The sequence below is a fragment of the Oncorhynchus kisutch genome, linkage group LG18 (assembly GCF_002021735.2).
Source record: "Oncorhynchus kisutch isolate 150728-3 linkage group LG18, Okis_V2, whole genome shotgun sequence".
Taxonomy (NCBI): Eukaryota; Metazoa; Chordata; class Actinopteri; order Salmoniformes; family Salmonidae; genus Oncorhynchus; species Oncorhynchus kisutch.
The window spans coordinates 36,721,343-36,747,697 of NC_034191.2; the positions used below are offsets into that span (position 1 = coordinate 36,721,343).

General features: G+C 43.1%; 2 protein-coding genes and 1 pseudogene across 5 annotated transcripts; all 3 read right to left on the reverse strand.

Moving 5' to 3' along the window:
* Nucleotides 1–1,225: 1,225 nt before the first annotated feature.
* On the reverse strand, nucleotides 1,226–21,328 carry rinl (Ras and Rab interactor-like). Of its 3 annotated transcripts, XM_020507838.2 has the most exons (10): nucleotides 21,274–21,328; nucleotides 20,882–20,950; nucleotides 13,914–14,026; nucleotides 13,705–13,771; nucleotides 10,723–10,998; nucleotides 7,442–7,670; nucleotides 4,908–5,555; nucleotides 4,410–4,727; nucleotides 4,105–4,236; nucleotides 1,226–3,419 (listed from the first exon to the last, which is right to left on the reverse strand). In XM_020507838.2, exons 5-10 carry the CDS (start codon nucleotides 10,762–10,764, stop codon nucleotides 3,004–3,006), a joined length of 1,785 nt encoding a protein of 594 aa, XP_020363427.1. In that variant the 5' UTR covers nucleotides 10,765–10,998; nucleotides 13,705–13,771; nucleotides 13,914–14,026; nucleotides 20,882–20,950; nucleotides 21,274–21,328; the 3' UTR covers nucleotides 1,226–3,003. The 3 variants fall into 3 exon arrangements, with proteins under 3 accessions (XP_020363427.1, XP_020363430.1, XP_020363425.1); XM_020507841.2 differs by lacking the exons at nucleotides 20,882–20,950; nucleotides 21,274–21,328 and adding an exon at nucleotides 17,157–17,285 and having other exon boundaries at nucleotides 10,723–10,805; XM_020507836.2 differs by lacking the exons at nucleotides 20,882–20,950; nucleotides 21,274–21,328 and adding an exon at nucleotides 17,157–17,285.
* LOC109909376 (NAD-dependent protein deacetylase sirtuin-2-like) lies at nucleotides 21,018–22,340 on the reverse strand (annotated as a pseudogene).
* Nucleotides 22,341–22,783: 443 nt separating this feature from the next.
* On the reverse strand, nucleotides 22,784–26,150 carry dmac2 (distal membrane arm assembly component 2). Of its 2 annotated transcripts, none has more exons than XR_004203997.1 (6): nucleotides 26,033–26,150; nucleotides 24,989–25,179; nucleotides 24,581–24,661; nucleotides 24,261–24,400; nucleotides 23,503–23,796; nucleotides 22,784–23,313 (listed from the first exon to the last, which is right to left on the reverse strand). XR_004203997.1 is itself a non-coding variant. In XM_020507835.2 (6 exons), exons 1-6 carry the CDS (start codon nucleotides 26,048–26,050, stop codon nucleotides 23,160–23,162), a joined length of 747 nt encoding a protein of 248 aa, XP_020363424.1. In that variant the 5' UTR covers nucleotides 26,051–26,149; the 3' UTR covers nucleotides 22,784–23,159. The 2 variants fall into 2 exon arrangements, 1 of the variants encoding a protein (XP_020363424.1); XM_020507835.2 differs by having other exon boundaries at nucleotides 23,634–23,796; nucleotides 26,033–26,149.
* Nucleotides 26,151–26,355: the final 205 nt, after the last annotated feature.

Here is a 26,355-nt window from a genome sequence, read left to right on the forward strand (position 1 = left end):
GAAAGCTTTGTTGTAGAGCATTTAACACAAAATCCGGGGAAGGGCCAGCTGAGTATAAGACTGTATCATCTGCATATAAATGGATGAGAGAGCTTCCTACTGCCTGAGCAATGTTATTGATGTAAATTGATAAGAGTGTGTGACCTAGGATTGAGCCTTGGGGTACTCCCTTGGTGACAGGCAGTGGCTGAGACAGCAGATTTTCTGACTTTATACACTGCACTCTTTGTGAGAGGTAGTTAGCAAACCAGCCCAAAGACCCTTCAGAGACACCAATACTCCTTCGCCGGCCCACATGAATGGAATGGTCTACCGTCTCAAAAGCTTTGGCCAAGTCAATAAAAATAGCAGCACAATATTGCTTAGAATCAAGGGCAATGGTGACATCATTGAGGACCTTTAAGGTTGCAGTGACACATCCATAGCCTGAGCGGAAACCAGATTGCACACCTGAGAGAATACTATGGACGTCAAGAAAGCCAGTCAGTTGACTATTGACAAGTTCTTCTGACACTTTTGATAAACAGGGCAAAATAGAAATAGGCCTATAACAGCTAGGATCAGCTTGATCTCCCCTTTAAATAAAGGACACACTGTGGCTGCCTTCCAAGCAATGGGAACCTCCCCAGAAAGGAGAGACAGGTTAAAAAGGTCAGAGATAGGCTTGGCGATGATATGGGCAGCAACCTTAAAGAAGAAAGGGTCTAAACCATCTGGACCAGATGTTTTTTGGGGTCAAGTTTCAGGAGTTCCTTTAGCACCTCAGACTCAGTGACTGCCTGCAGGGAGAAACTTTGTAGCGGGGCAGGGGAAAACGAGGGAGAAGCATCGGGGATAGTTGCATTAGAAGGGGTGGGAGATGAGGAAATGTTGGACGGGCAAGGAGGCATGGCTGAGTCAAATAGGAATCCTGACTTAATTAAGTGGTGATTTAAGAGCTCAGCCATGTGCTTCTTGTCAGTAACAACCACATCATCAACATTAATGGACATGGGCAGCTGTGGAGGAGAATGATTTATTCTCCAGGTCTTTAACAGTTTTCCAGATCTTCTTGGGGTTAGACCCACAGAGATAGAACATTTCCTTAAAGTAACTCACTTTGGCCTTCCGGATAGCCCAAGTGCACTTATTTGTCATTTGCCTGAACGACAGCCAGTCAGCCTGAGTACGCGTGTGCCAAATGCCAATTCTTGAGGTGGAGTAACTCTGCCAGATCACGGTCGAACCAGGGGCTGAATCTGTTTTTAATTCCCATTTTCTTTATGGGGGCGTGTTTGTTAACAATACCACTGAAAATATTAAAAAAAGAAGGTCCAAGCATCTTCGACAGAGCTGATTATTTACCATTTTACAGAGGCCAGTTCATGAAGGAAGGCTTGCTCATTAAAGATTTTTAGCAAGCATCTATGACAAATCAGGACAGGTCGTTTCACTGAGCAGCCATTACGAACACAGACTGTAAAACAGTGATGACTAAGGTCATTACTGAAACACCAGACTGATACCTATCAGGATAATTTGTGAGGATAACATTGAGGAGAGTAGCCTTTTCTGGGTGTTTAAAGTTTAATGCTTAAAACCAGCAAATCAAATCGTTTCGGGACAGACTTGGTGGAGACCACCAAGCACTGAAGGTGATTCTCTGTAAAGATTGCCACTCCCCCACCTTTGGAAGATCTGTCTTGCCGAAAAAGCTTATAACCAGAAAGGTTAGTATTCAGTATTCAGTATTCAAAACACTCTTCCTTAACCCCGTCTCAGTAATGACCAACACATCTGGATTGGAGCTGTGAACCCACACTTTCATTTTAGGTAATAAGCTTCTAGAGTTAACGTGCAGAATACCCAGGCTTTTACGAGAGCAGAAATCCGTGAAACAGATATCTGAGCACAAATCAGAATTGGGGCCTGAAACAGTAGATGGGCCAGGGTGTACATGCACATTTCCAGATATCATCAACAGTAATACAATCAAGGCAATCATCAGCTCTGCAGTGCTGATTTATGACATCTGAATGTGCATCAGATGGCAATAAGATCATATTGCACAGCAATTTCATCAGGTAACATGAATACAAAGCCGGCGAGAGGTGGTTAGAATAGGATGGGAGGCCAAAAGTCTGTGTAACCAATAGAGAGTCAAAGTCCTGAGTGTGGGAACAAACATAGTCTGTCCCACGGTTGGGTAAAGAAAGTTTGTAGTCAACAAAGTATGCAGGAGTCATGAGTCAAAAAGCAAAATAGCAAAATGCACAAGAAAATAATAAAATATTTAACAACTTGGGTTTAGCCATTGTAAGTTCAGAGCCACTCGCCCCAACAGTGCGTGAGTGCTGGAGGTGAGTGAAAGCTCGGGTGAGAGGGGTGAGTGTGGTGGGGATACCTGTACCAGACAGGGGGAGACAGGCCAGAGAAGACGGTGAACAGATCGCCAGGTGGAATCCAAGCAGCAGTGCAGCAGGCAACAGGAATAGGTGTCACAACCACTTGGGAGAAACTTTTATTTCTGGAGGCAGATTTCTTGTAGAAAATTCCAGTGACTGGTCTCTGAACAGCAGGAGGTGTCTTCAGAGGATGCTTCAAAGACTCCTGCAACTTGTTGGGCCCAAAGGCCTCGACACCTTTGCCTTCACACCTTAGTGCTAATTGAATTTGTATCTGGTCTGTCCTAGCAAGCCTGGGAGCCTTAACTCAGCTATCAGTCTCCATAAAATAAAATATATCACTGTAATGTACTTTCTTTTTCTTTTTCTTCTTGGCTTTCAAAATAGCATCAGACCAAACACTACTCACTCAGTTCCAGGTTGGATGGTGTCCTCAGGTCCCTGCTGTTTGTTTGCTAGAGCACCCTCCGTATAGCTTGGAAACAGGAAACCTTGCTAGCAGTAACCTATCCGGTTCATTTTGGCCAAAATTAGGTTGTAGGTTTGGAGTTTTGATCTGGAGCGAAGGCCATGCTGTGGAGGGTAGCATCTGTGGAGTGCCTCATGGACGCTGCGGAGACTAACCTGAGTCCTGACTCCCCTTCTGAGGTGAGGCCTGGAGTTGTACATCTGGGGGTCCTTGGCCCTCCGCTCTGCTGCCCTCCTCCTCCCTCACCGCTACCACAACCTCTGAGATTATGTGCAGTGCCTTTGCCAGAACACTAGAGGGTGCCGGTGGGTCATCAGTTACACTTCCTATGCCAGTTTCCGGCTCTGCATCACTGGAGTATTCCTTGCCCTTCTCGCCGTGCCCAGGTCTCCGGAGGGTCCTCCGATTCGTGCTGCGTCGTGATTGGTTGCAGTGCAGGGTGCGCCTGCGTTGCCATTGGCTCAGGGATTGTTGGGCCTCTGTGCTGAGCTGGCGCGTGGCGAGACGAGGGCAGAAGCTGCTGATGTAGAAGAGAGAGGCGTACAGGGACGTCAAGTAGTAACCTCCTGCAAAATAGAGAGACAGACAGAGGTTGAGAGAGAGAGAAACAGTGATCGATAGAGGGTTACTACTGTATAAGGTGGGCTCATTTCCAGTGAGTGTCCGTGTACACATACAGTATCAGTCAAAAGTTTGGACACACCTAGTCATTCAAGGGCTACTATTTTCTACATTGTTTTTCAACAGGACAATGACCAAACACACCTCCAGGCTGTGTAAGGGCTATTTGACCAAGAAGGAGAGTGATAGAGTGCTGCATCAGATGACCTGGCCTACGCAATCACCCGACCTCAACCCAGTTGAGATGGTTTTGGGTGAGTTGGACCACAGACGGAAGGAAAAGCTGCCAACAAGTTCTCAGCATATGTGGGAACTCCTTCAAGACTGTTGGAAAAGCATTCCAGGTGAAGCTGGTTGAGAGAATGCCAAGTGTGTCACCAAGGCAAAGGGTAGCTACTTTGAAGAATCTAAAATCTAAAATATATTTTGATTTGTTTAACACTTTTTTGGTTACTACATGATTTCATATGTGTTATTTATTCCATAGTTTTGATGTCTTCACTATTATTCTACCATGTAGAAAATAGTTAAAATAAAGAAAAACCCTTGAATGAGTAGGTGTGTCCAAACTTTTCACAGGTGCTGTACATGTTTCTGTGGGTCTGCGTGATACGTTTGTATAATTTGTACCCTCTCCCTGTAGCTGTGTGGGGTCCAGTAGCTCCATCATGTAGTCAGTGTCCAGCTGCAGAGTGACCACATCACCACGCAGAAGCACCCAGGTCAGACAGGGCAAGAAGTCATCAGCCCCATACACCACACCTGAGACAGATGTGAGGAGGGAGTCAAAGGTCAAAGAACTCCAAACATTATCCTTAATAGAGTGTATGGTGAATTTCACCATACCTAAAGAAAGAGAGAGACATACACTAACCCTAACCAACCCCATTTACTCCACATACCGAGGCTGAGGAGGTGTACCCTGCACCACCCACCTGGGTTGGCATTGGCCGTCATGCTGTGGTAGATGGTCTTGCAGACCTTGAGCAGGATATGGACCTTCCTGCTGGGGGAGTAGGACTGGTGCATGGCTGACCACCTCTGCTGGATCTTCTCCAGGGTGACAGGGTCAGGGACCCCCGCCCCAGGCGTCCCTTCCAGCTCCTCCACCCCCCGGCCCTCCAGGAGCCGCTGGTTCTCCCTCAGCTTCCGCAGGCTACCGTCGTGGTCCCGACAGCTCTGGAGGCAGGTGTACAGGTGGGCGTTCACAGGCTTTAGGGCCACCTTGTGTAGGGAGCGCTCCAGTATGGCATCTAATGTAGATAGAGGACAGAGAGAAGGAGAAAATGGATGATAAGGAGAGACTGAGGTGTTAGAAACCAACTCTGGAATATTATGTAGTTGAGTATTCGTCCGTCTTGGCTTTGTGGTGGATAGTGAACTAAAGCATTTTTTTGTATAATAGTAGTGATATTCTGTTTTCTAACACTCACCCAGCTCCCAGTCTGTTGTGTCGGCCATACTGTCTATGAAGATGTGTATCTCAGGACAGTCCAGCAGTGTCTCTCTCAGGGCAGTGAGAGCCGTACGCACCTCCTGAAGCAGGTCCGCACCTGTCATGTCAGGGATAAACCCAGCCCCCAGGGTCATCTCAACGAATCCCATCACTGCCTCGGCAAACACTCCGTCCCTCCGCTTGCTGAGCTCCTGCACCCGCTTGGTCAGCCTCTTCTGTGAACGCCCCAGCCCACCAATGGCGAGGCCCACAACCGAGAGGCGGTGCATCACCTTGTCGGCCAACCGATGCGGGGGGTGGGGGGAGTGGGAGGGACTGGTGACCGACTCCGGCTCCTCCTCGACGCTGTTGATTGACAGCGAGTCTAGCTCCGGGGAGGGTGGGTGGAGGAGGGAGAGGGATGGTGGTTGGGAGAGCCATACATTGTCCTCAATCCAGGACACCCTCTGAGGCGACTGAGGGGCAGGGCTGAACAGGGGCTTGGGGTCTGAGGGGGGCCTGGTAGTGCGGTCCTGGCTCCCTGTTCTGTGGAGTGACTCAATGGAAGCATCATTACTGGGGCTCCTCAAAACCACCCCCTCTTTAGGGGTGGGGGGAGACGGGGCAGCCTGGACAATAGGAGACCCTATAGACAAGATTAAACATACAGTGCATTCGGAAAGTATTCAGACCCCTTCATTTTTCCAAATGTTGTTAAGTTAGCCTTATTCTAAAATGGATCAAATATCTTTTTTCCCTCAATCTACACACAATACCCCATAATGACAAAGCAAATGTATATGAATATAAAAAATATATATTTACATAGGTATTCACACCCTTTGCTATGATATTTGAAATTGAGCTCAAGTGCATCCTGTTTCCATTGATCATCCTTGAGATGTTTCTACAACTTGATTGGAGTCACCTGTGGAAAATTCAATTGATTGGACATGATTTGGAAAGGCACACACCTGTCTATATAACGTCCCACAGTTGACAGTGCATGTTAGAGCAAAGGACTTGTTCCTAGAGCTCCGAGACAGGATTGTGTCAAGGCACAGATCTGGGGAAGGGTATCCCAAAAAATTCTGCAGCACTGAAGGTCCCCAAGAACGCAATGGCCTCCATCATACTTAAATTGAAGAAGTTTGGTACCACCAAGACTCTTCCTAGAGCTGGCCGCCCGGCCAAACTGAGCATTTGGGGGAGAATGGCCTTAGTCAGGGAGGTGACCAACAACCCGATGGTCACTCTGACAGAGCTCCAGAGTTCCTCTGTGGAGATAGGAGAATCTTCCAGAAAGACAACCATCTCTGCAGCACTCCTCCAATTAGGCCTTTATGGTAGAGTGGCCAGACGGAAGCCATTCCTCAGTAAAAGGCACATGACAGCCCGCTTGGAGTTTGCTAAAAGGCACCTAAAGGACTCTCAGACCATGAGAAACAAGATTCTCTGGTCTGATGAAACCAAGATGGAACTCTTTGGCCTGAATGCCAACCGTCACTGTAGGGCACCATCCCTTCAGTGAAGCATGGTGGTGGCAGCATCATGCTGTGGGGATATTTGTCAGTGGTAGAGACTGGGAGACTAGTCAGGATTGAGGCAAAGATGAACAGAGCAAAGTACAGACAGATCCTTGATGAAAACCTACTCCAGAGCACTCAGGACCTCAGACTGGGGCAAAGGTTCACTTTCCAACAGGACAACGACCCTATGCACACAGCCAAGACAACGCAGGAGTGGCTTTGGGACAAGTCCCTGAATGTCCTTGAGTGGCCCAGCCAGAGCCGGACTTAAACGCGATCGAACATCTCTGGAGAGATGTGAAAATTGCTGTGCAGTGACGCTCCCCATCCAACCTGACAGAGCTTGAGAGGATCTGCAGAGAAGAATGGGAGAAACTCCCCAAATACAGGTGTGCCAAGCTTGTAGCGTCATACTCAAGAAGACTCGGCTGTAATCACTGCCAAAGGTGCTTCAACAAAGTACTGAGTAAAGGGTCTGAATACTTATGTAAATGTGATATCAGTTTTATTTCTTAAAAAAAAAAAATATGTTTTTGCTTTGTCATTATGGGGTATTGTGTGTAGATTGATGAGGGAATTAAAAACAATTTAATACATTTTAGAATAATGCTGTAAAGTAACAAAATGTGGAAAAAGTTAAAGGGGTCTGAATACTTTCCGAATGCGCTGTATCAGTTAGTCGTTGGTTGATTTTGGTTTTGGCATAATGGCTAGTGAGCTCTAAGATGTCTCATTAGCTACAGAGAGAAGATTAATGAGGTGACATTTTCCCACAGACAGGATGGACATGGATAATAAAACACCTTTAAGGTCCAATGCAGTCGTTTAAAATATATATATTATTTTTTATATCAAATCATTTCAGCTCTTACACTAAAAGGGCATCATCATCATTTTCACAATTTCACAGGATTATTCCAACCTCGTAGTGAGGAAATAATGATAAAACTAAAGAAATCATGTTTTTGACCCCACTGGGCCTTTAACAGCAAAAGCACTTTACCTGGATTATTAGGACTAGAGTTGTAGGGCTCCTGCTCCAATGAGATAGCTCTCTTAGTAAGAAGATCCGCCCCTGGCCAAGGTCTGGTACTCAGTCGTCTCTCACGCTTATAATTGGATGGCCGATTAACTCGCTGTGGGCTGGTTGGTTGACGCGTCAGCCAGTCATCGCCATGCTCATGGAGATACAGTGGGTTGATGATGGACAGAGCACCATTGGCTGCTGTCAGCTATTGAACAGAAGACACACTTGAGAAGGAGCTTGACTGTGTATTTAAAAGACATGAGGATCTTCCCGAAAATGTTAAATTATCATTGGAGAATGATTTGAACTTGATACAATATAATGGTTACAGTATTAAAGGTTGTTTTTATCTCAATATCAAATTATTTCTGGGTAAGAAATAAATACCTTACTGAAGTGGTCAAAAATAAACAAAAATAGCTTTATAGCAAAATAATCTTTCTTAATCAATCATTTTACTAGGATTGTCTGGGAGAGGTCTGAGTGTGAGGGGATGGGGCACCAAAGTGGAGGACGGGCCTAATGGGAGAGAGGTTATTGGCAGAGAGGTTTAGAACTCTCTTTGTCATTGGTCTATTACACCTTATACCGCCTGGTGATGTCATCAGGCAAGCCAAAACTCCACCCATGCACCCATTCATCCTGTGTATGCGAGCCAGAAACTATCAGGAAATAACACTAACCATGTTTCCTTCCGCAGTTTTAAAGAAATCACGACAGCTGTGATGGAGACAGGAAGTTTCCATCAACTTTTAAAATGCAGAGATCATTTCTTCTTTCGACATTGCACAATTTTTTTGTGTCTGTAAAATTATTTATGCGAGAAATGGCGGTGAAAACACCTTTATGCGCAAATATTGATTTAATAACCATCATATTGAAGTAAACACGCGATGAGGTCCTCCCACTATGACTCTGGCTACAGATGAAATAAGTGATGATGAACTTCACAGGATGGTGAAAGTGCACGGTGATGAGCTTGATGCTCCTTTCCAATAAATATCGAGGGTGACATGGTGACATGATGATCGATGCTGGACTGCCATTTGACAATTAAAAATATCCTCGCTCTTATCCATAATAATCTCATCACGGAGACTAGCACAGTATCTGTGAGCTGTTGGATATTGCGCACGGGCCAAGGCCAAAGTAGGCACATTTGCTATTTAACACAACCGTTTTTGAGGCAAAACTGTAGGTAGAGTTGAAAATTAGATGGAAGCACATTAACCTTATTCTGTACATGAAAACTCATCATGATTTATATTCACAACAAGTCAGTTTGGTGGAAACAAACCACTGGTGAGAAAATGCACATATTTTCTTTAATGCTGATTCTAGAATATTTACTAATTGGATGGAAACCTAGCTACTGATATAATTTCCTCACACTTTTACAGTGATAGCTTCTTCAGCTGTTGTTACAATACGATATCAAAACACAAGAAAAACATACTTTTGACTGCACTGGGCCTTTAAAACCTATATAGATTTGAAAAAGGACATACAGCATTCAAATGTAAGATACAACTCTTCGAATGAAGAGCAATAGGAGCTGTGAAGTCAGTCTGAACTGAGGTACACCTCTACTCATCTATAATTCTGAGAGGGACATTTGACTGAGATATTGTTACAAAGCAACAGGAACACCCAGAGCAGACTTCTGCTCAACGTGAACCACATGTCAAACCATGGCAACACATCCGCTGGAATGGGTCTCTAACGAGATGTCATGTTAAAGCACATTGCAACACAGTGAATACACTATATATGTACAAAAGTATGTGGACACTCCTTCAGATTAGTGGTTTCGGCTATTTCAGCCACAAAAATCGAGCACATAGCCATGCAATCTCCAAAGACAAACATTGGCAGTAGAATGTCCTTACGGGAGAGCTCAGCGACTTTCAACAGCAGGTAGCCTAGTGGTTGGAGCATTGGGCCAGTAACCGAAAGGTTGCTAGATTGAATCCCAGAGCTGACAAGGTAAAAAATCTGTTGTTCTGCCCCTGAACAAGGACCCTGAACAAGGCCCCTGAACAAGGACCCTGAACAAGGCCCCTGAACAAGAAAGCACACAGCTTGAAATAATAATTTTAACATGTTTGTTCATGTTTTGAAAATAACTTTTTAGTTATCAGATTTGATTTGTTTTACTCATTCACTGTTATTCACTGTTCCTAGGCCGTCATTGTAAATAAGAATTTGTTCTTAACTGACTTGCCAAATTAAATCATTTCAAAAATGTGTTTTTTGGGATGCCACCTTTTCAACAATTGAGTTCGTAAAATTTCTGACCTGCTAGAACTGTCCCAGTCAACAGTAAGGCCCAGTGCAGGAAATGTTATAGTGAAGTGGAAATGTCTAGGAGCAACAACGGCTCAGCCGTGAAGTGGTAGACCACACAAGCTCACCGAAGGAGACCGCCAAGTGCTGAAGCGCGTAAAAATGGTCTGTCCTCGGTTGCAAGCTTACTCCTCAGTTCTAAACGGCCTCTGGAAGCATCTTCAGCACAAGAACTGTTCGTCAGGAGCTTCATGAAATGGTTTTCCATGGCCGAGCAGCCGCACACAAGACTAAGGTCCCCATGCGCAATGCCAAGCGTCGGCTGGAGTGGTGTAAAGCTTGCTGCCGTTGGACACTGGAAACGCGTTCTCTGGAGTGATGAATCACGCTTCACCATAGTCTGACGGACTAATCTGGGTTTGGCGGATACCAGGAGAACGCTACCTGCCCGAATGCATAGCGCCAACTGTAAAGTTTGGTTTGGAGGAACAATGGTCTGGGGATGTTTTTCATGGTTTGGTCTAGGCCCCTTAGTTCCAGTGAAGGGAAATCTTAACGCTACAGCATACAATGACATTCTAGACGATTCTGTGCTTCCAACTTTGAGGCAACAGTTTGGGGAAGGCCCTTTCCTGTTCAAGCATGACAATGACCCTGTGAACAAAGTCCATACAGAACTGGTTTGTCGAGATCGGTGTGGAATAACTTGACTTGCCTGCACAGTGCCGACCTCACAAATGCTCTTTGTGGCTGAATGGAAGCAAGTCCCCGCAGCAATGTCCAATAACTAGTGGAAAGCCTTCCCAGAAGAATGGAAGCTGTTATAGCAGCAAAGGGGGACCAACTCCATATTAAAGCCCATGATTTTGGAATGAGATGTTCGATGAGCAGGTGTCCACATACTCTTGACCATATAGTGTAGGTCCCAACCTTTATAGACATGTTATGAAGCTATGAATACAGCTGATTACCTGTATGGTGCACATGGCAGTACCAGGAGCCCTCTGAGTCATGTGATCAGGCTGGAGGTCAGAGGTGAGACACAGCCAGGACTCTACACACAAACAGATACACAAAAAGAAAGGGAGGAAAGGAGGAGTGAAAGGAAGATGATAAGTGGAAGAGAGTGTGGGCGAGGAAGAGGAGAGACGATGAGGGTGAATTCAGACTTGGACCCAGCTGGGACAGACTGCTGGACTGTAGCTGATCTGTTAGACTGTAGAGCCACAGAGGGATGAACAGACACACTGGAAACATGAGAAAGAGAGAGAGAGATATGGAGTGAGAGAAGCAAAAGAGAGAGAGAGAGAGATATGGAGTGAGAGAAGCAAAAGAGAGAGAGAGAGAGATATGGAGTGAGAAGCAAAAGAGAGAGAGAGAGAGAGAGATGGAGTGAGAGAAGCAAAAGAGAGAGAGAGAGAATTGAAAAAATAAATGAAAAAAATTTGAGAGTGAGACCTTCCATTACAAAGCCATCACCTACAGAGTAATAAACCTGAAGAAGAGCCCCCTCCCTAAGCAAGCTGGTCCTGGGGCTGTGTTCATAAACACAAACAGACCCCACAGAGCCCAAGGACAGTAACACAATTAGACAGAGAGTATGAAGTGGCAGAATACCTGGCCCCTGTGACAGACCCAAAATTAAGGAAATCTTTGACTATGTACAGACTCTTTGACTATGTGAGAGAGGTCACCGAAAGCAGACCTGGCTCTCAAGAGAAGACAGGCTATGTGCACACTGCCCACAAAATTAGGTGGAAACTGAGCTGCGCTTCCTAACCTCCTGCCAAATGTATGACCATATTAGAGACACATATTTCCCTCAGATTACACAGACCAACAAAGAGTTTGAAAACAAATCTAATTTTGATAAACTCCCATATCTACTGGGTGAAATACCAGTGTGCCATCACAGCAGTAAGATTTGTGACCTGTTGCCACAAGAAGGTCAGCCAGCGAAGAACAAACACCATTGTAAATACAACCTACATTTATGTTTATTTATTTTCCCTTTTGTACTTTAACTATTTGCACATCATTACAACAGTATATAGACATAATATGACATTTGAAATGTCTTTATTCTTTTGGAACTTTTGTAAGTGTAATGTTTACTGTTCATTTCTATTGTTTATTTCACTTTTGTCTATTATCTACTTCACTTGCTTTGGCAATATAAACATATGTTTCCCATGCCAATAAAGCCCTTAAATTGAATTGAATTGAGCGAGAGAGAGAGAAAGAGAAGTTAATAAGATATATCAGATGCATAACTGACAAATACTGTAGTCAGTATACAGTGCCTTGCGAAAGTATTCGGCCCCCTTGAACTTTGCGACCTTTTGCCACATTTCAGGCTTCAAACATAAAGATATAAAACTGTATTTTTTTGTGAAGAATCAACAACAAGTGGGACACAATCATGAAGTGGAACGACATTTATTGGATATTTCAAACTTTTTTAACAAATCAAAAACCCAAAAATTGGGCGTGCAAAATTATTCAGCCCCTTTACTTTCAGTGCAGCAAACTCTCTCCAGAAGTTCAGTGAGGATCTCTGAATGATCCAATGTTGACCTAAATGACTAATGATGATAAATACAATCCACTTGTGTGTAATCAAGTCTCCGTATAAATGCACCTGCACTGTGCTAGTCTCAGAGGTCCTTTAAAAGCGCAGAGAACATCATGAAGAAGAAGGAACACACCAGGCAGGTCCGAGATACTGTTGTGAAGAAGTTTAAAGCCGGATTTGGATACAAAAAGATTTCCCAAGCTTTAAACATCCCAAGGAGCACTGTGCAAGCGATAATATTGAAATGGAAGGAGAATCAGACCACTGCAAATCTACCAAGACCTGGCCGTCCCTCTAAACTTTCAGCTCATACAAGGAGAAGACTGATCAGAGATGCAGCCAAGAGGCCCATGATCACTCTGGATGAACTGCAGAGATCCACAGCTGAGGTGGGAGACTCTGTCCATAGGACAACAATCAGTCGTATATTGCACAAATCTGGCCTTTATGGAAGAGTGGCAAGAAGAAAGCCATTTCTTAAAGATATCCATAAAAAGTGTTGTTTAAAGTTTGCCACAAGCCACCTGGGAGACACACCAAACATGTGGAAGAAGGTGCTCTGGTCAGATGAAACCAAAATTGAACTTTTTGGCAACAATGCAAAACGTTATGTTTGGCGTAAAAGCAACACAGCTCATCACCCTGAACACCATCCCCACTGTCAAACATGGTGGTGGCAGCATCATGGTTTGGGCCTGCTTTTCTTCAGCAGGGACAGGGAAGATGGTTAAAATTGATGGGAAGATGGATGGAGCCAAATACAGGACCATTCTGGAAGAAAACCTGATGGAGTCTGCAAAAGACCTGAGACTGGGACGGAGATTTGTCTTCCAACAAGACAATGATCCAAAACATAAAGCAAAATCTACAATGGAATGGTTCAAAAATAAACATATCCAGGTGTTAGAATGGCCAAGTCAAAGTCCAGACCTGAATCCAATCGAGAATCTGTGGAAAGAACTGAAAACTGCTGTTCACAAATGCTCTCCATCCAACCTCACTGAGCTCAAGCTGTTTTGCAAGGAGGAATGGGAAAAAATTTCAGTCTCTCGATGTGCAAAACTGATAGAGACATACCCCAAGCGACTTACAGCTGTAATCGCAGCAAAAGGTGGCGCTACAAAGTATTAACTTAAGGGGGCTGAATACTTTTGCACGCCCAATTTTTCAGTTTTTGATTTCTTAAAAAAGTTTGAAATATCCAATAAATGTCGTTCCACTTCATGATTGTGTCCCACTTGTTGTTGATTCTTCACAAAAAAATACAGTTTTATATCTTTATGTTTGAAGCCTGAAATGTGGCAAAAGGTCGCAAAGTTCAAGGGGGCCGAATACTTTCGCAAAGGCACTGTATATACCGTAGGTTGTTGTAACTCACCTGCTCAGCGAGTAGAAGACCACTAACTGAGCCGGATCAGAGAGAAGCCTAAATATGACTGAGATGGCTGATAAATTGAGAGAGTAGAAGAGAGAGATTATTAAAAGACGTAAAACAAACTAAGAATTTGAGATTCACTTTTTTTTTTTTAAACAACAACGGGGGAAGTATGAAGTATGGCTTTTGAGCTTCTGGACAGGAAAACATACATGTGTGTGTGTGTCCTGCCTGTATGGGGTTATCGCTGATATGTCCACTCTCTCCTCCAGTGGACACACAGCAGGACGGGCTGGGAGGCAGAGTCCCTCAACACCAGGAAGCTCTGTGAAAGGAGAGAGAGAGAGGTGACAAGAAGCCTCATTACACTGTGTTTGGGCGTTAGGAAACAGTGATTGTGCCGAGCAGCTTCACAGAGAAGGACAAGATGGACTTACTCATTGTTTTGTAGACCAGTCATTCAAGGCCTACAGAAGTGAGCAAGCCAGGTTAGCCTCACACCAAAGCTAACTAAGTGGCAGAGAATGTGCAAGCACAAATAACACACACACATTCATATACTCACCACAAACACAGAGTTACCTCTGCTGCAGAAGAGTTCATTAGAGTTACCAGCCTCAGAAATTGCAGCCCAAATAAATGCTTCACAGAGTTCAAGTAACACACACATCTCAACATCAACTGTTCAGAAGTGACTGTGTGAATCAGGCCTTCATGGTGGAAGGCGGAAAGAAACCACTACTATGGTGGAAAGAAACCACTACTAAAGGACACCAATAATAAGAAGAGACTTGCTTGGGCCAAGAAACACGAGCAATGGTCATTAGACCGGTCGAAATCTGTCCTTAGGTCTGATGCGTCCAAATGTGCGATTTTTGGTTCTAAACGCTGTGTCTTTGTGAGATGCAGAGTAGGAGAACAGAGATGATTTCAGCATGTGTGGGTTCCACCGTGAAGCATGGAGGAGGAGGTGTGATAGTTTGGGTGTGCTTTGCAGGTGACACTGTCTGTGATTTATTTAGAATTCAAGGCACACTTAACCAGCATGGCTATCACAGCATTCTGCGCCGATATGCCATCCCATCTGGTTTACGCTTAGTGGGACTATCATTTGTTTTTCAACAGGACAATGACCAAACACACCACCAGGCTGACATGGTCTCCACAATCACCAATCACCAAACCAATTGAGATGGCTTGGGATGAGTTGGATCGCAGAGTGAAGTAAAAGCAGGTATTCAGCATATGTGGGAACATCATCAACACATTTGGAAAAACATTCCAGGTGAAACTGGTTGAGAGAATGCCAAGAGTGTGCAAAGATGTCATCAAGGCAAAGGGTGGCTACTTTGAAGAATCTCAAATATAAAATATACTTTGATTTGTTTCACACTTTTTGGTTACTACATGATTACATATGTGTTATTTCATAGTTCTGATGTCTTCACTATGATTCTAGAATGTAGAAAATAGTACAAATAAAAAATACAACTTGAATGAGTAGGTGTGTCCAAACTTTTGACTGGTACTGTAAGTGAGCAGTAATAGGGCTACAGAAGTGGGTTTAATAAACATTGTGTTCAGATGCCTGACTGTGATAGTGAGTGACACATTGGTATGTTCACATTGTGCCAAGAACAAACTATGGGAAGCAGCAGTTTGATGCCGGCAAGCTATTTTAAATATCAAGTTCTCTAAATATCGATGCATATCGTCAACTAAATTTGGGGAAGAGAAATTAACTCCCCCTTTTTCACTTCATAATTTGCAGTGCCTTCAGAAAGTATTTATACCCTTGACTTATTCCACATTTTGTTGTGTTACAGCCTGAATTCAAAATGGATTACATGTTTTTTTTCCCTTCACCCAACTACACACAATACCCCATAATGACAAAGTGAAAATGTCCAAAAATGATTTTGCAGCTTCACTGAAAATTAAATATAGAAGTATCTAATTTACATGACTATTCACACTCCTGAGTCAATATTTTGTAAAAGCACCTTTGGCAGCTATTACAACCGTGAGTCTTTCTGGGTAAGTCTCTAAGAGCTTTCCACTGGGATTGTGCAACATTTGCCCATTATTCTTTTCAAAATTGTTCAAGCTTTGTCAAATTGGTTGTTGATCATAGCTAGACAACCACCTTCAGGTCTTGCCATAGATTTTCAAGAAGACTTATTAACTCAAAACTGTAACTCGACCACTCAGGAACAATTACTGTCTTTTTGGTAAGCAACTCCAGTGTATATTTGGCCTTGTGTTTTAGGCAATTGTCCTGCTGAAAGGTAAATTAATCTCCCAGTGCCTGGTGCAAAGCAGACTGAACCAGGTTTTCCTATAGGATTTTGCCTGTGCTTAGCTCCATTCCATTTCTTTTTTTATCCTGAAAAACTCCCCAGTTCATAACGATTACAAGCATACACATAACATGATGCAGCCATCACTATGCTTGGAAATATAGAGAGTGCTACTCAGTAATGTGTTGTATTGGATTTTCCCAAAACATACTGTAACACTTTGTATCCAGGACAAAGTGAATTGCTTTGACATATTTTGGCAGTATTATTTTAGTGCCTTGTTGCAAACAGGATGCATGTTTTAGAATATTGTTATTCTGTACAAGCTTCCTTCTTTATACTCTTTCAATTAGGGTAGTATTGTGGAGCAACTGCAATGTTGTTGATCCATCCACAGTTTTCTTCTATCACAGCCATTAAACTCTGCAACTGTTTTAAAGTCATCATTGGCTTCATGGTAAAATCCCTGAGCGGTTTCCTTCCTCTTCGGCAACTGAGTTAGAAAGGACGCCTGTATCTTTGTGGTAACTGGGTGTTTTGATACACCATCCAAAGTGTAATTAATAACTTCACCATGCTCAAAGGGATATTCAAAGTCTGCTAATTTGTTTTCTACCAATAGGTGCCCTTCTTTGCGAGGCATTGGAAAACCTTCTGTGTTTGAAATTCACTGCTCGACTCAAGGGATCTTACAGATAATTGTATGTGTGTGGTACAGAGATGATGTAGTCATTCAAAAATCATGTTAAACACTATTATTGCACACAGAGTGAGTTCATGCAACTTATTATGTGGCTTGTTAAGCAAATATTTACTCCTGAACGTATTTAGGCATGCCATAAAGTGGTTGAATGCCTATTGACTTAATTCAGGGTTTCATTTTTAATACATTTGTAAAAATGTCAAAAAAACAATTCCACTTTGACATTATGGGCTATTGTTTGTAGGCCAGAGACAAAAGTAAATCTACATTTAATTTTAATTGCAGGCTGTAACACAACAACATTTAGAAAAAGTCAAGGGTTCTAAATACATTTTTGAAATATAAATTGCTTATACCACCAATTCAACCTAAACCCTGACATACAGTAGTTCTTACAGTGTAATAGGATGCTGTATCCAGATACTGGATCACCATTGTCACACCATACTCACTTGTCTCAGTGGCTGATCTTGTTAAAACAGGGTCCTTACGATAGCTGGGGTTCTTTAGCAAACCAAATGTATTTTCTGCATCGATCAACTTCTACGCCGCTACTCAGTCCGTTCCGCTTTCTTTCTTACTATTTCACACATGCAGTACTTCTGCATTCATTTCCCTTCGTGCAAAGAAAAGGGAACTACAAGAGTAACTCGACATACTGTAAGTGTCTGCTTCCAAATTCACCTGTAAAATCGCAGCCTGTCCACATGCTAACCTAATGTACCAAGGTGGCCTGGATGCAGAGGTCAACCATGAGGTCAGACAGTAGATAGTGTCATGGGCCTACACAGTGTGTCTGTCCTAAATGACACCCATTTCCCTACATAGCGCACTACTTTTGACCAGAGCCCTATGGGTAGTAGAGCCTATGGGCCCTGGTGAAAAGTAATGCACTATATAAGGTAATAGGGTGCCATTTTGGACGGACAGTGACCTGTGTAAAGACAGAGGTCACCCTAGCTGGCCGGCCCCAGAGGGCAGCATGGGCCTCGTCTCTATCCCAGTGGCCCAGGTGTCCTGACACCATCGCAACCTGTTCAGCAGAGACAGGGGCCTCTATTCTCTGTCCTCACCGTGCCACTCACACCTCTAGAGATATTGACACAAAGATAGTTTGAGGCTTCATAATATGCTTTTACAGCATACAGGTGAGGTTTTCCGGACACATATTAAGTCTAGTCCCGGACTAAAAAGCATGTACAATTTTAAATGCCTGTTCGTCCAGGACGACGCTTAATCAGTGTCCTGGAAACCACCAGAGAGCTCGTATAAAATAGATCTATAACCCCAGTGGGTCCCTAATAACGATCCATGGGGTGGAGAAAAGATCCTCACCTGTGAGTCATTCTTCTTATCCTGATCTACAGAACACCCTCATCATCCCAGACTAGAGAGGACACCACAGAAACATAGTATACAAAATGTTTAGTGTGTGCCAACTGCGTACGGATTAAGATGAAATCCAATATATCAACATGAAATATATGGAAAAATGAACATTAAACTATTTGAAAAAGTTATTCTGGAAACAAATAGTGATTATATCCTTCCTCAACTAACATTTGAAGGGATAGTTCACCCAAATGTTGGTGAACTAACCTTTACAGCTGATTTGAGATGATATATGTATTAAAAAGGGTTACTTACTGTTAATTGCCCCTAGGGCTGCTTGTCAAAGTAGCTGCGACTTTATGTGTCTCCCCTTCAGCCTAACAGAAACTCCACAGATCTCTTCATGTTGTCAGCCTAACAGAAATTCCACAGATCTCGTCATGTTGTCAGCCTAACAAACTCCACAGATCTCTTCATGTTGTCAGCCTAATAGAAACTCCACAGATCTCTTCCAGTTGTCAGCCTAACAGAAATTCCACAGATCTCGTCATGTTGTCAGCCTAACAAACTCCACAGATCTCTTCATGTTGTTAGCCTAACAAACTCCACAGATCTCGTCATGTTGTCAGCCTAACAGAAACTCCACAGATCTCTTCATGTTTTCAGTCTAACAAACTCCACAGATCTCATCATGTTGTCAGCCTAACAGAAACTCCACAGATCTCGTCATGTTGTCAGCCTAACAGAAACTCCACAGATCTCTTCATGTTTTCAGTCTAACAAACTCCACAGATCTCATCATGTTGTCAGCCTAACAGAAACTCCACAGATCTCTTCATGTTGTCAGCCTAACAGAAACTCCACAGATCTCTTTATGTTATCAGCTTAACATAAACTCCACAGATCTCTTTATGTTATCAGCTTAACATAAACTCCACAGATCTTTTCATGTTGTGAGCCTAACAGAAACTCCACAGATCTCTTCATGTTATCAGCCTAACAGAAACTCCACAGATCTCTTCATGTTGTAACCTTGTGCCTACAGACCTGTCCTCTGACATTCTAACTATGTTGCTCTACAATTTGTCTTATCGGTGAAAAATAACAGGGTTAAACGTTTGTCTACTGCAGATTCCGTACCTCAGCAACAGTCTTTCTCTGTTCCGTCAGAAGTATATTTTGTGTCGATGCATCACCTGCCTCTACCACACACCTTGACATTTGATGTTGCACTTCCACTTGCCCACAAGTTCTCTATTTTTCTTTTTCTCATTCTCTCGTCCTCCTTCATCTCCCACCCCCTTCATGTGGTTAACCTTGCTAACACATCTAACATAAAGAAATTAGTCTGCTTAGCCTTTACTCTCAAGACCTGAATAATGTTAATCTCGCTCTCTTTTACCCAGAGACACATCTGAATGTTGCACTTTATAGAGCTGAAAACACAGACAAAATGGATGCAGTTAAAAGCTGCATAAGGAATAAAAAGGTGGGATTCTAAGTGTACTGTAAATGTGCAATAGTATTTTCTGTTCAACTCACGGCTACAATACATTCAACATAGAAATAAACAACCCATGCACCCCACACAGACAACATCAGTTGTACCAATCAACATTAGTTGTACCAGCTGTGTATGAGCTCAATGCTTAATGTAGTATATGAAAAATACCAACTTCAGTGGGAGACCGTGCCACGTTATTTTGTGTTTTTTTACTTGTTGTATCACACACAATCTTCTAGAAAGCATGGAGTTGCATTTGGTCAACACCAGAGACGTACTGCGACATCATATCACACCACTGTGGTAACTTTCTGCTGCATCATTCGTGCTGAAATAGGAACGTCCAACGCCAACATCCACAGGAAGTAGAGAAACCAAATACCACAGGTAGGCTTAATAGATCAAAAATAATTATATTAAAACAATTTATATAAACAATAAGAATAGAAAGCAATGCCATGAAAAACAAATGCATAATTATAATTGATTATAAATAGTAATTGATCATAAAATGCTATATTATATATTTTTTCCCATTCTATTTACAGTAGTTGTGTCACTGCATCAGTGGATGAATCAGCCAATCATCATCTTTGTTACCCTGCCATGGCTTCTATACTTTCTCACTTCCGTCTAAATTAATCAACTAACTGACTCAACAGAGCTAGTTGGCATGCTTACAGCTCAGTAACTGTAGGTCTCTCCCTCAGAAGGAAAAATATGCTTGTTTTAGTGTGTATTGCTATAAACTCCATCTGTGGGAACTGTCAAAAGACAGACTAATACACACAGTAGGAGTCAGGAGGTGGGTTTATATCAAACAGAGGTTGGAGAGGAGAGGGAAGTAAGTGCAAACTAAAGCGAGAAAATCCAAAACCAGACAGTAGAGCACAGTCCTGGTTACTCTATGCAAATCTGCTTCGAGACTGAAGCCTAGTGATGGGTTGGAGCCGGCCGGACTCTCATTGGTTATTCTACCTTAGCCTTCCCTGACCCCTCCCCCCCCCTCCCTCCCTCATGCTCCCTAACCATCTCTTCCAGCTCCGCCTAATGGAGGGAGGGATAGTGGGCGTGAGAGAGTGGTGAGAGGAAAAAAAAAAGAAAATACAACAATCTCTGTTGCACTCTTATGACTGTGTCCATAGAATATGGGTATTTACTAAGCATGTACCTTCCAGCCAAGTAGGTCAGCAAGTACCAAGCATCCATCATCACATGTACTAATATGAGCCACATCCCTGACAAGAGACAACTCATAACCAATGAATATTCATCAGCAACACTTCCAACACCATCTTAACCATTATCATCATAGTTCAATTGAAGGCGATAGCTTCTCACCTGTATGCATTCTTTGAGTCAATGTCCATCCATCCGCCAATGCCTATCATCCCCTATTACAGGATCTGCCTGCAGGGAGACACAGACAGAAAGATATACAAGTTGAAATACAGAGGTGGATAGAGGAAGGAAAGTCTCATGCAAATCCAGACAGACAGGGACAGGACAGAGGACTCATGCTGCCTGCTGGCTCCCGGTTAATGAGCAGTCTGGGGCAGCTGTTTAAAACAGTGCAAACACATATTCCATCACACACCATTTATGAGCTCGTTGATGCTAGAATCCATGGTTGAAGTGGACACATGTTGAAATGCAATACTATACTAATAGTAGTGTATCAGATAGCATTATAATCATGATCCTGTGAAAAGAGTCGAGACAGAAAGACTTACCTGCCAACAAGAGCAGCATAGAGCTGAACTTGCAGGGAGGTCCCCATTATAATCAGCAAATCACAGTCGAGGAAAGTCCTGGAGGAAAAGAAACAGGAAATCAGTACTGAGTACTGTGCCTTTCATTATGGTTCATCACTCTATTATGCTTGTGTACACACAAATCTGCACATACATGGAAAAGACGAAGACACACAAACTCAATGTAGTCTTTCAAGTCATCACCCAAACCACACTCACCATGGCCACTGAGGTGAAGAACCTCTTTGGTAGATTGCTGCACTTGTCACATTTGGGGATGTCATCAGAGAAGATTTTCTCTGCAGGTCAGAGGTAAAATAGCATAATTCAACAATTATTTTAATAGCACCCACATTCCTTTTAAATGACAACTAATTAGCATATCCATGTAAATGAGTGTCTGCCTAGGTGGTATAACAGCGTTTTGTTAAACCATCACAGTTAGATATTACCGTACCACACTAACCTTTCATCCAGTCCAAGTCCTACTCTTCCCGGCACATAAATCTGACAGTGAGGTGTAGAAGGTGCCGTGGGCTTCAATCAGGTCCTCTCCCTCCAGTCCTGCTGCCACATGTTCCAGGGTGTGACTATTCTGGACAAAACTAAATGGACGACCCCAATAACAATTCACGACAGGCTGTAGGTGACTAACTCAGACACAGAACAAAGGATATGAAAGAACACCGAACCTGTGAGTAGCAGCGTTTGAGTAGCCCCTTGTTCTTCAGCAACTTGATGAAGTAGTGACATACTGTGGGCTTAACACACAACAACACTGCTGTTAGTGATACCTAATAATACACAGGCACCAACTGCACAATTCAGGAAATTAAGTTAAGAAAAAGCCAGAAAACAGACTTGATCCTACCTTAAACTGTCCTGGGTACAGCTCCCTGGCCAGGGAAAAGAAGGGCTCAGGGTGTTTCTGATGTAGAAAGAGAGGGGTGAATCTTGACTGGTGATAGCAGCAAAGAACAAAATAATCTGTGTAGGTTATTATGACTGACTATAGTGTTATGTACCTGCAGAAGTAGTTTAAGCATGAGGTCATGGCTGCAATGTTTTGAACAGTATGATTGTGGGGTGGCAAGGTAGCCTAGTGGTTAGAGTGTTGGACTAGTAACTGAAAGGTTGCAAGTTCAAATCCCTGAGCTGACAAGGTACAAATCTGTCGTTCTGCCCCTGAACAGGCAGTTAACCCACCGTTCCTATGCTGTCATTGAAAATAAGAATTTGTTCTTAACTGACTTGCCTAGTTAAATAAAGGTAAAACATAAATATTGCAACAGTATAAGGTAGTTAATACATCATTACTTCAGTCTACAATATGTTAATCTCTCCATTTTCCTCTTGAATCGTTATTCCTCCTATTCAACAGCAGCTTTAAAGTCTCCTCTCCTCAGTCCGTTTTAAAACGCTAACCATGACTTGGTTTTCTGTGTCTGCTTCATAAATGTCTGTATTGATCCAGATGTACAACAGGAGGCATATTTTACAAATATTTTTATTTAAATCACCAATACAACGCATAATAATAATCCATACCATCATCATATATACATATTTTGAAGGAAATATTTCGACTGATCATTTTGGTAGCTTAAGGACGACAATGTTGCTCTACAAGTAAGTAAAACCCTTGTCTGATAATTTATCCTTTTTTAAATCAGTGAGGCTCTACATCACACACTAAATGGGCATCCCTCCCTGCCTGTTTGTCCGTGTGTGTGTTAGTTAAAGAATCAAAAAGGGAGCGAATAAGAGCATTTGTCACCATGCCCAACTTCGATTGTGTCTCTCCACTTCTCTAGTCAGATTTTGACGTCCAGCCTCTGCATGGGCCTTTATCTGTGTCTGGGCGTCTAGCCGTCTGTCTGTGTGGGGCTGTAGATCAGGCTGTGGTCGTACCCGACAGCAGTAACATGGCAATGAGGAAGCATCTCCTCCAGCAGGATGGCGACCAGCCCAGGGTTCTGGAGCCTGGGGAGGGAGGACACGTTCAGCCGTCGCAGACCCCTGATGCACAAGAGGAAGAGAAGGGATGTTTGTATCAATTTGTGACGTTATGGAGTCCATTGACCCCTATATATACACACATATACAAATATATTTAAGGCAAGTGCCATGAGGAAATGCATGGACATTTTAGTGATGCCGTCTCTTTCTCAATTAATCTTCCCATGATTCCTTGTGTTCTCTCCTCACCTTCTTCTCAAAACGCATCCTCCAATCCATTTTAAGGACGAAGCAAGGAGATAGTCTTTTCTCGGTTCCTCATGTACTAATTGATAAAACACCTCTGTTTTTGTCATTTCCTCCCGTGTTGGTCAGTGTACCTCAGCTTCTGCAGTGCGGCCAGGCCCCCCACAGAGATTCGGGGACAGTTTGAAATGTCCAGCTCCTCCAGGGTGTCCTGGAAGATATAGAGGCGGGACAGGAACCAGTCATCCACCTCAGCGCAGCCACTCACAGAGAGAGTACGCAGCCCCCTCTGTTTCACTGAGAAAGAGACGAGAGAAAAAGGAGTTACATTTTACAGCATTGAGCAGTGGTTCCCAACCTTCTCCATTTCGGGGACCACCAAATCACTGCCGACAGTTTGAGGAACACCAACCCTTGAGTCGCAAAACTTTTTAACAAAAGCCTGGCGGTCAAATTTAGAGTACATTTGATCAGTGACTAACAGATTAAAGGCCTATTATTATTTTTATAACAATATGCATTGTGAAAAATAATGTAAAATATCATATAATACCATTAACAGTGCCAACTGTTATTTAATGTTGAAAAAAATCATTTAAAAAACCCTGCGGAAAACAGGTTGAAAACCACTGGCACAGAGTACATACATAATAATACATATCAACCACAACGCTAAGTTATCCATTAATATTTAGGAAGGGTAACTTGCAATGTGAAACAAATACAAATCCCCCCCCAGACATGAATAAAGTGGTATGTACCGAGGTTTTCCAGGCCTGTGTAGTTAATGAGCGTGTTGCCGACATCCACTTCCTCTATGGAGGTGTCCCGGTGGTTCATGAAGTCCCAACTGAACTTCCCTCTTCTGTCTGATCGGAACCACTCTGACTGCCCTGCAAACCTGGAGGGTCAAATGACTAGTCATCACTAACAAGTGAATTACACAGTGATCAGCAAATACAACAAAAAAAACATTCAAATACAACAACAAAAAACTGAAAGCACATCAATATTCACCAACACGTCAAAAAGGGTGCATGCACAGGCGGTTATGAGCAGCCCAAGATGGCGGAACAGTTACCTGAATCCTCCCTTCAGGCTAAGGATGTAATAAGCAGCTGCAATGTTGTCCCCATAGTTTTGCTGGGTGTAACCATAGAAACTGTGAAGGGAAAGAGACAGTGGTTGGGCTGAGAGCAATGTTTATGGAGTTGGGACAGCCTGTTCCAATTCACTCCCTACACATTCGCCTTAGCCTATAACCCTTCATTGCATGAAGATCTAAAAGGGTCTGGATAGCATAAGCAATGTTGGAGCGTCCGCCATTTTGCTTACCAACGCCTTATAGATGGTGCATTGAAGAGTAAGGGCCAAGGGGGAGGGACTGATTTGGGACCAGATGATAACCTACACGTTCATTTTAGACCGTGGCGGGCTGATAGAAATGCATGTAGCTAGAATAATCGGTGTGTTTTCCTGTTACACATACAAATTCTTCTGTCGTAGACCTCGATTCTTGAACCAGGAGCTCCAGCTGAGGAGAGTCTCAATGTCATGGAAACGCTGGCTCAGGAAGAGGAGGAGCCTGGACTGTTTTGAGGGCGGAGCCACAGGGCTAGAGCTCCAGTAACGCGACGCGGCGGACAAGAGGGTCACCTGCCTACAGCTTCGCCGCATCAACTGACAAGACAGATACACAGAACATGGACAGTGAGAAAGGAGAGAGGCAAATGCAAAGGAGGGGAAAATCTACTTGCCATGCTAATATGCGGTAACTATAAACCCAGGAGTTGTGAGAGGAGTGCCTTAGTTTGCACATCCACTCTTTTCCATGTGTGATGTTGCATAGTTTGGGTTTTGACTTCATAGACCAGTTCATCACTCCTGTTCTTGGAGGGCCCCCATGTATGTGTAGACTTTTGCACTCCAACTGTTGATTTGATTAGTTAGTTACTTTTCAGCTCTCAACGGCCCACACTGCTATAGCCCCCCACGAGTCCCAAACATATCACTTGATCCACAAAAGTATAACACATCCACTTTACTGATAATCTAGAAAAATGTGATAGGTAGCACCTTTTTAAAAGGTCCACCACTGATTTGTCTTTTACTCCATATAACAACATTTGAGCAGGCAGAGGTGAGAAGACAATATACCTGGAGCCATAGCTATGTGCCATGAGCCAGAGCGCCTGGTGGTGGTTGTCCTTGCTTTAACCTGCTATTTGTAATTCTGCTAAAATATGGATGCTCATAGTACTTATGTATGCATTTTATCATGTAGGTGTTGCAGAATATTTTCTGTCACAAAAATATTAGTATAGAAAATATTGCACAGAGACATCACTAACGTTATCGCGATACTCTCACCGTTATGTGATCCCTCCACCTTTTTTGCTATAGCGTGTATATTCTGGACGCTGAACCCAGAGATTACATACAACTTCAAAATATAGGCTACACTAATGCAAAATATCGGTTTTAATTGGTATTTATTAGCGTTAGCGACGTGAGAAGCGAAGGATATTCTTACCATCAAGGGAGCAGCCATGTTGTTAACGTACTACGGGCAGTGGTTTGGGACAAACTTAGCGCTTTTGCGTTCTATTTACCTTGTAGATATCTCTCAAAACGCAGGGGGGCGCTCGAAGAAGTCTCACAAAATTGAAAGTACCCGAAAAAAATTATGAACGCAACATAGGTGATTTCACCAAATTATACACTGTACAACCTTTGCATTCAAGAAGCTACTGTAATTTGACGCCAAGGTATGTCGTTTAGGCCTTTCCATAATAAATTAAGATTTATCCTCCATCATCACAGTTGTTGTTTGGCAATAGCACTAGACATTGTGTG

Coding starts and splice junctions, on each gene's coding strand:
- dmac2 (XM_020507835.2), bottom strand. Junction 24,662..24,988: donor GGTCTACGACAGAAGAATTT/GTATGTGTAACA, acceptor TTCCCTTCACAG/TTTCTATGGTTACACCCAGC. Junction 24,401..24,580: donor AGCCTGAAGGGAGGATTCAG/GTAACTGTTCCG, acceptor TTGACCCTCCAG/GTTTGCAGGGCAGTCAGAGT.
- rinl (XM_020507838.2), bottom strand. CDS start 10,764: ATGACTCAGAGGGCTCCTGGTACTGCCATGTGCACCATACAG. Junction 4,728..4,907: donor CACAACAGACTGGGAGCTGG/GTGAGTGTTAGA, acceptor TATCTACATTAG/ATGCCATACTGGAGCGCTCC. Junction 3,420..4,104: donor CACACAGCTACAGGGAGAGG/GTACAAATTATA, acceptor TCTATTTTGCAG/GAGGTTACTACTTGACGTCC.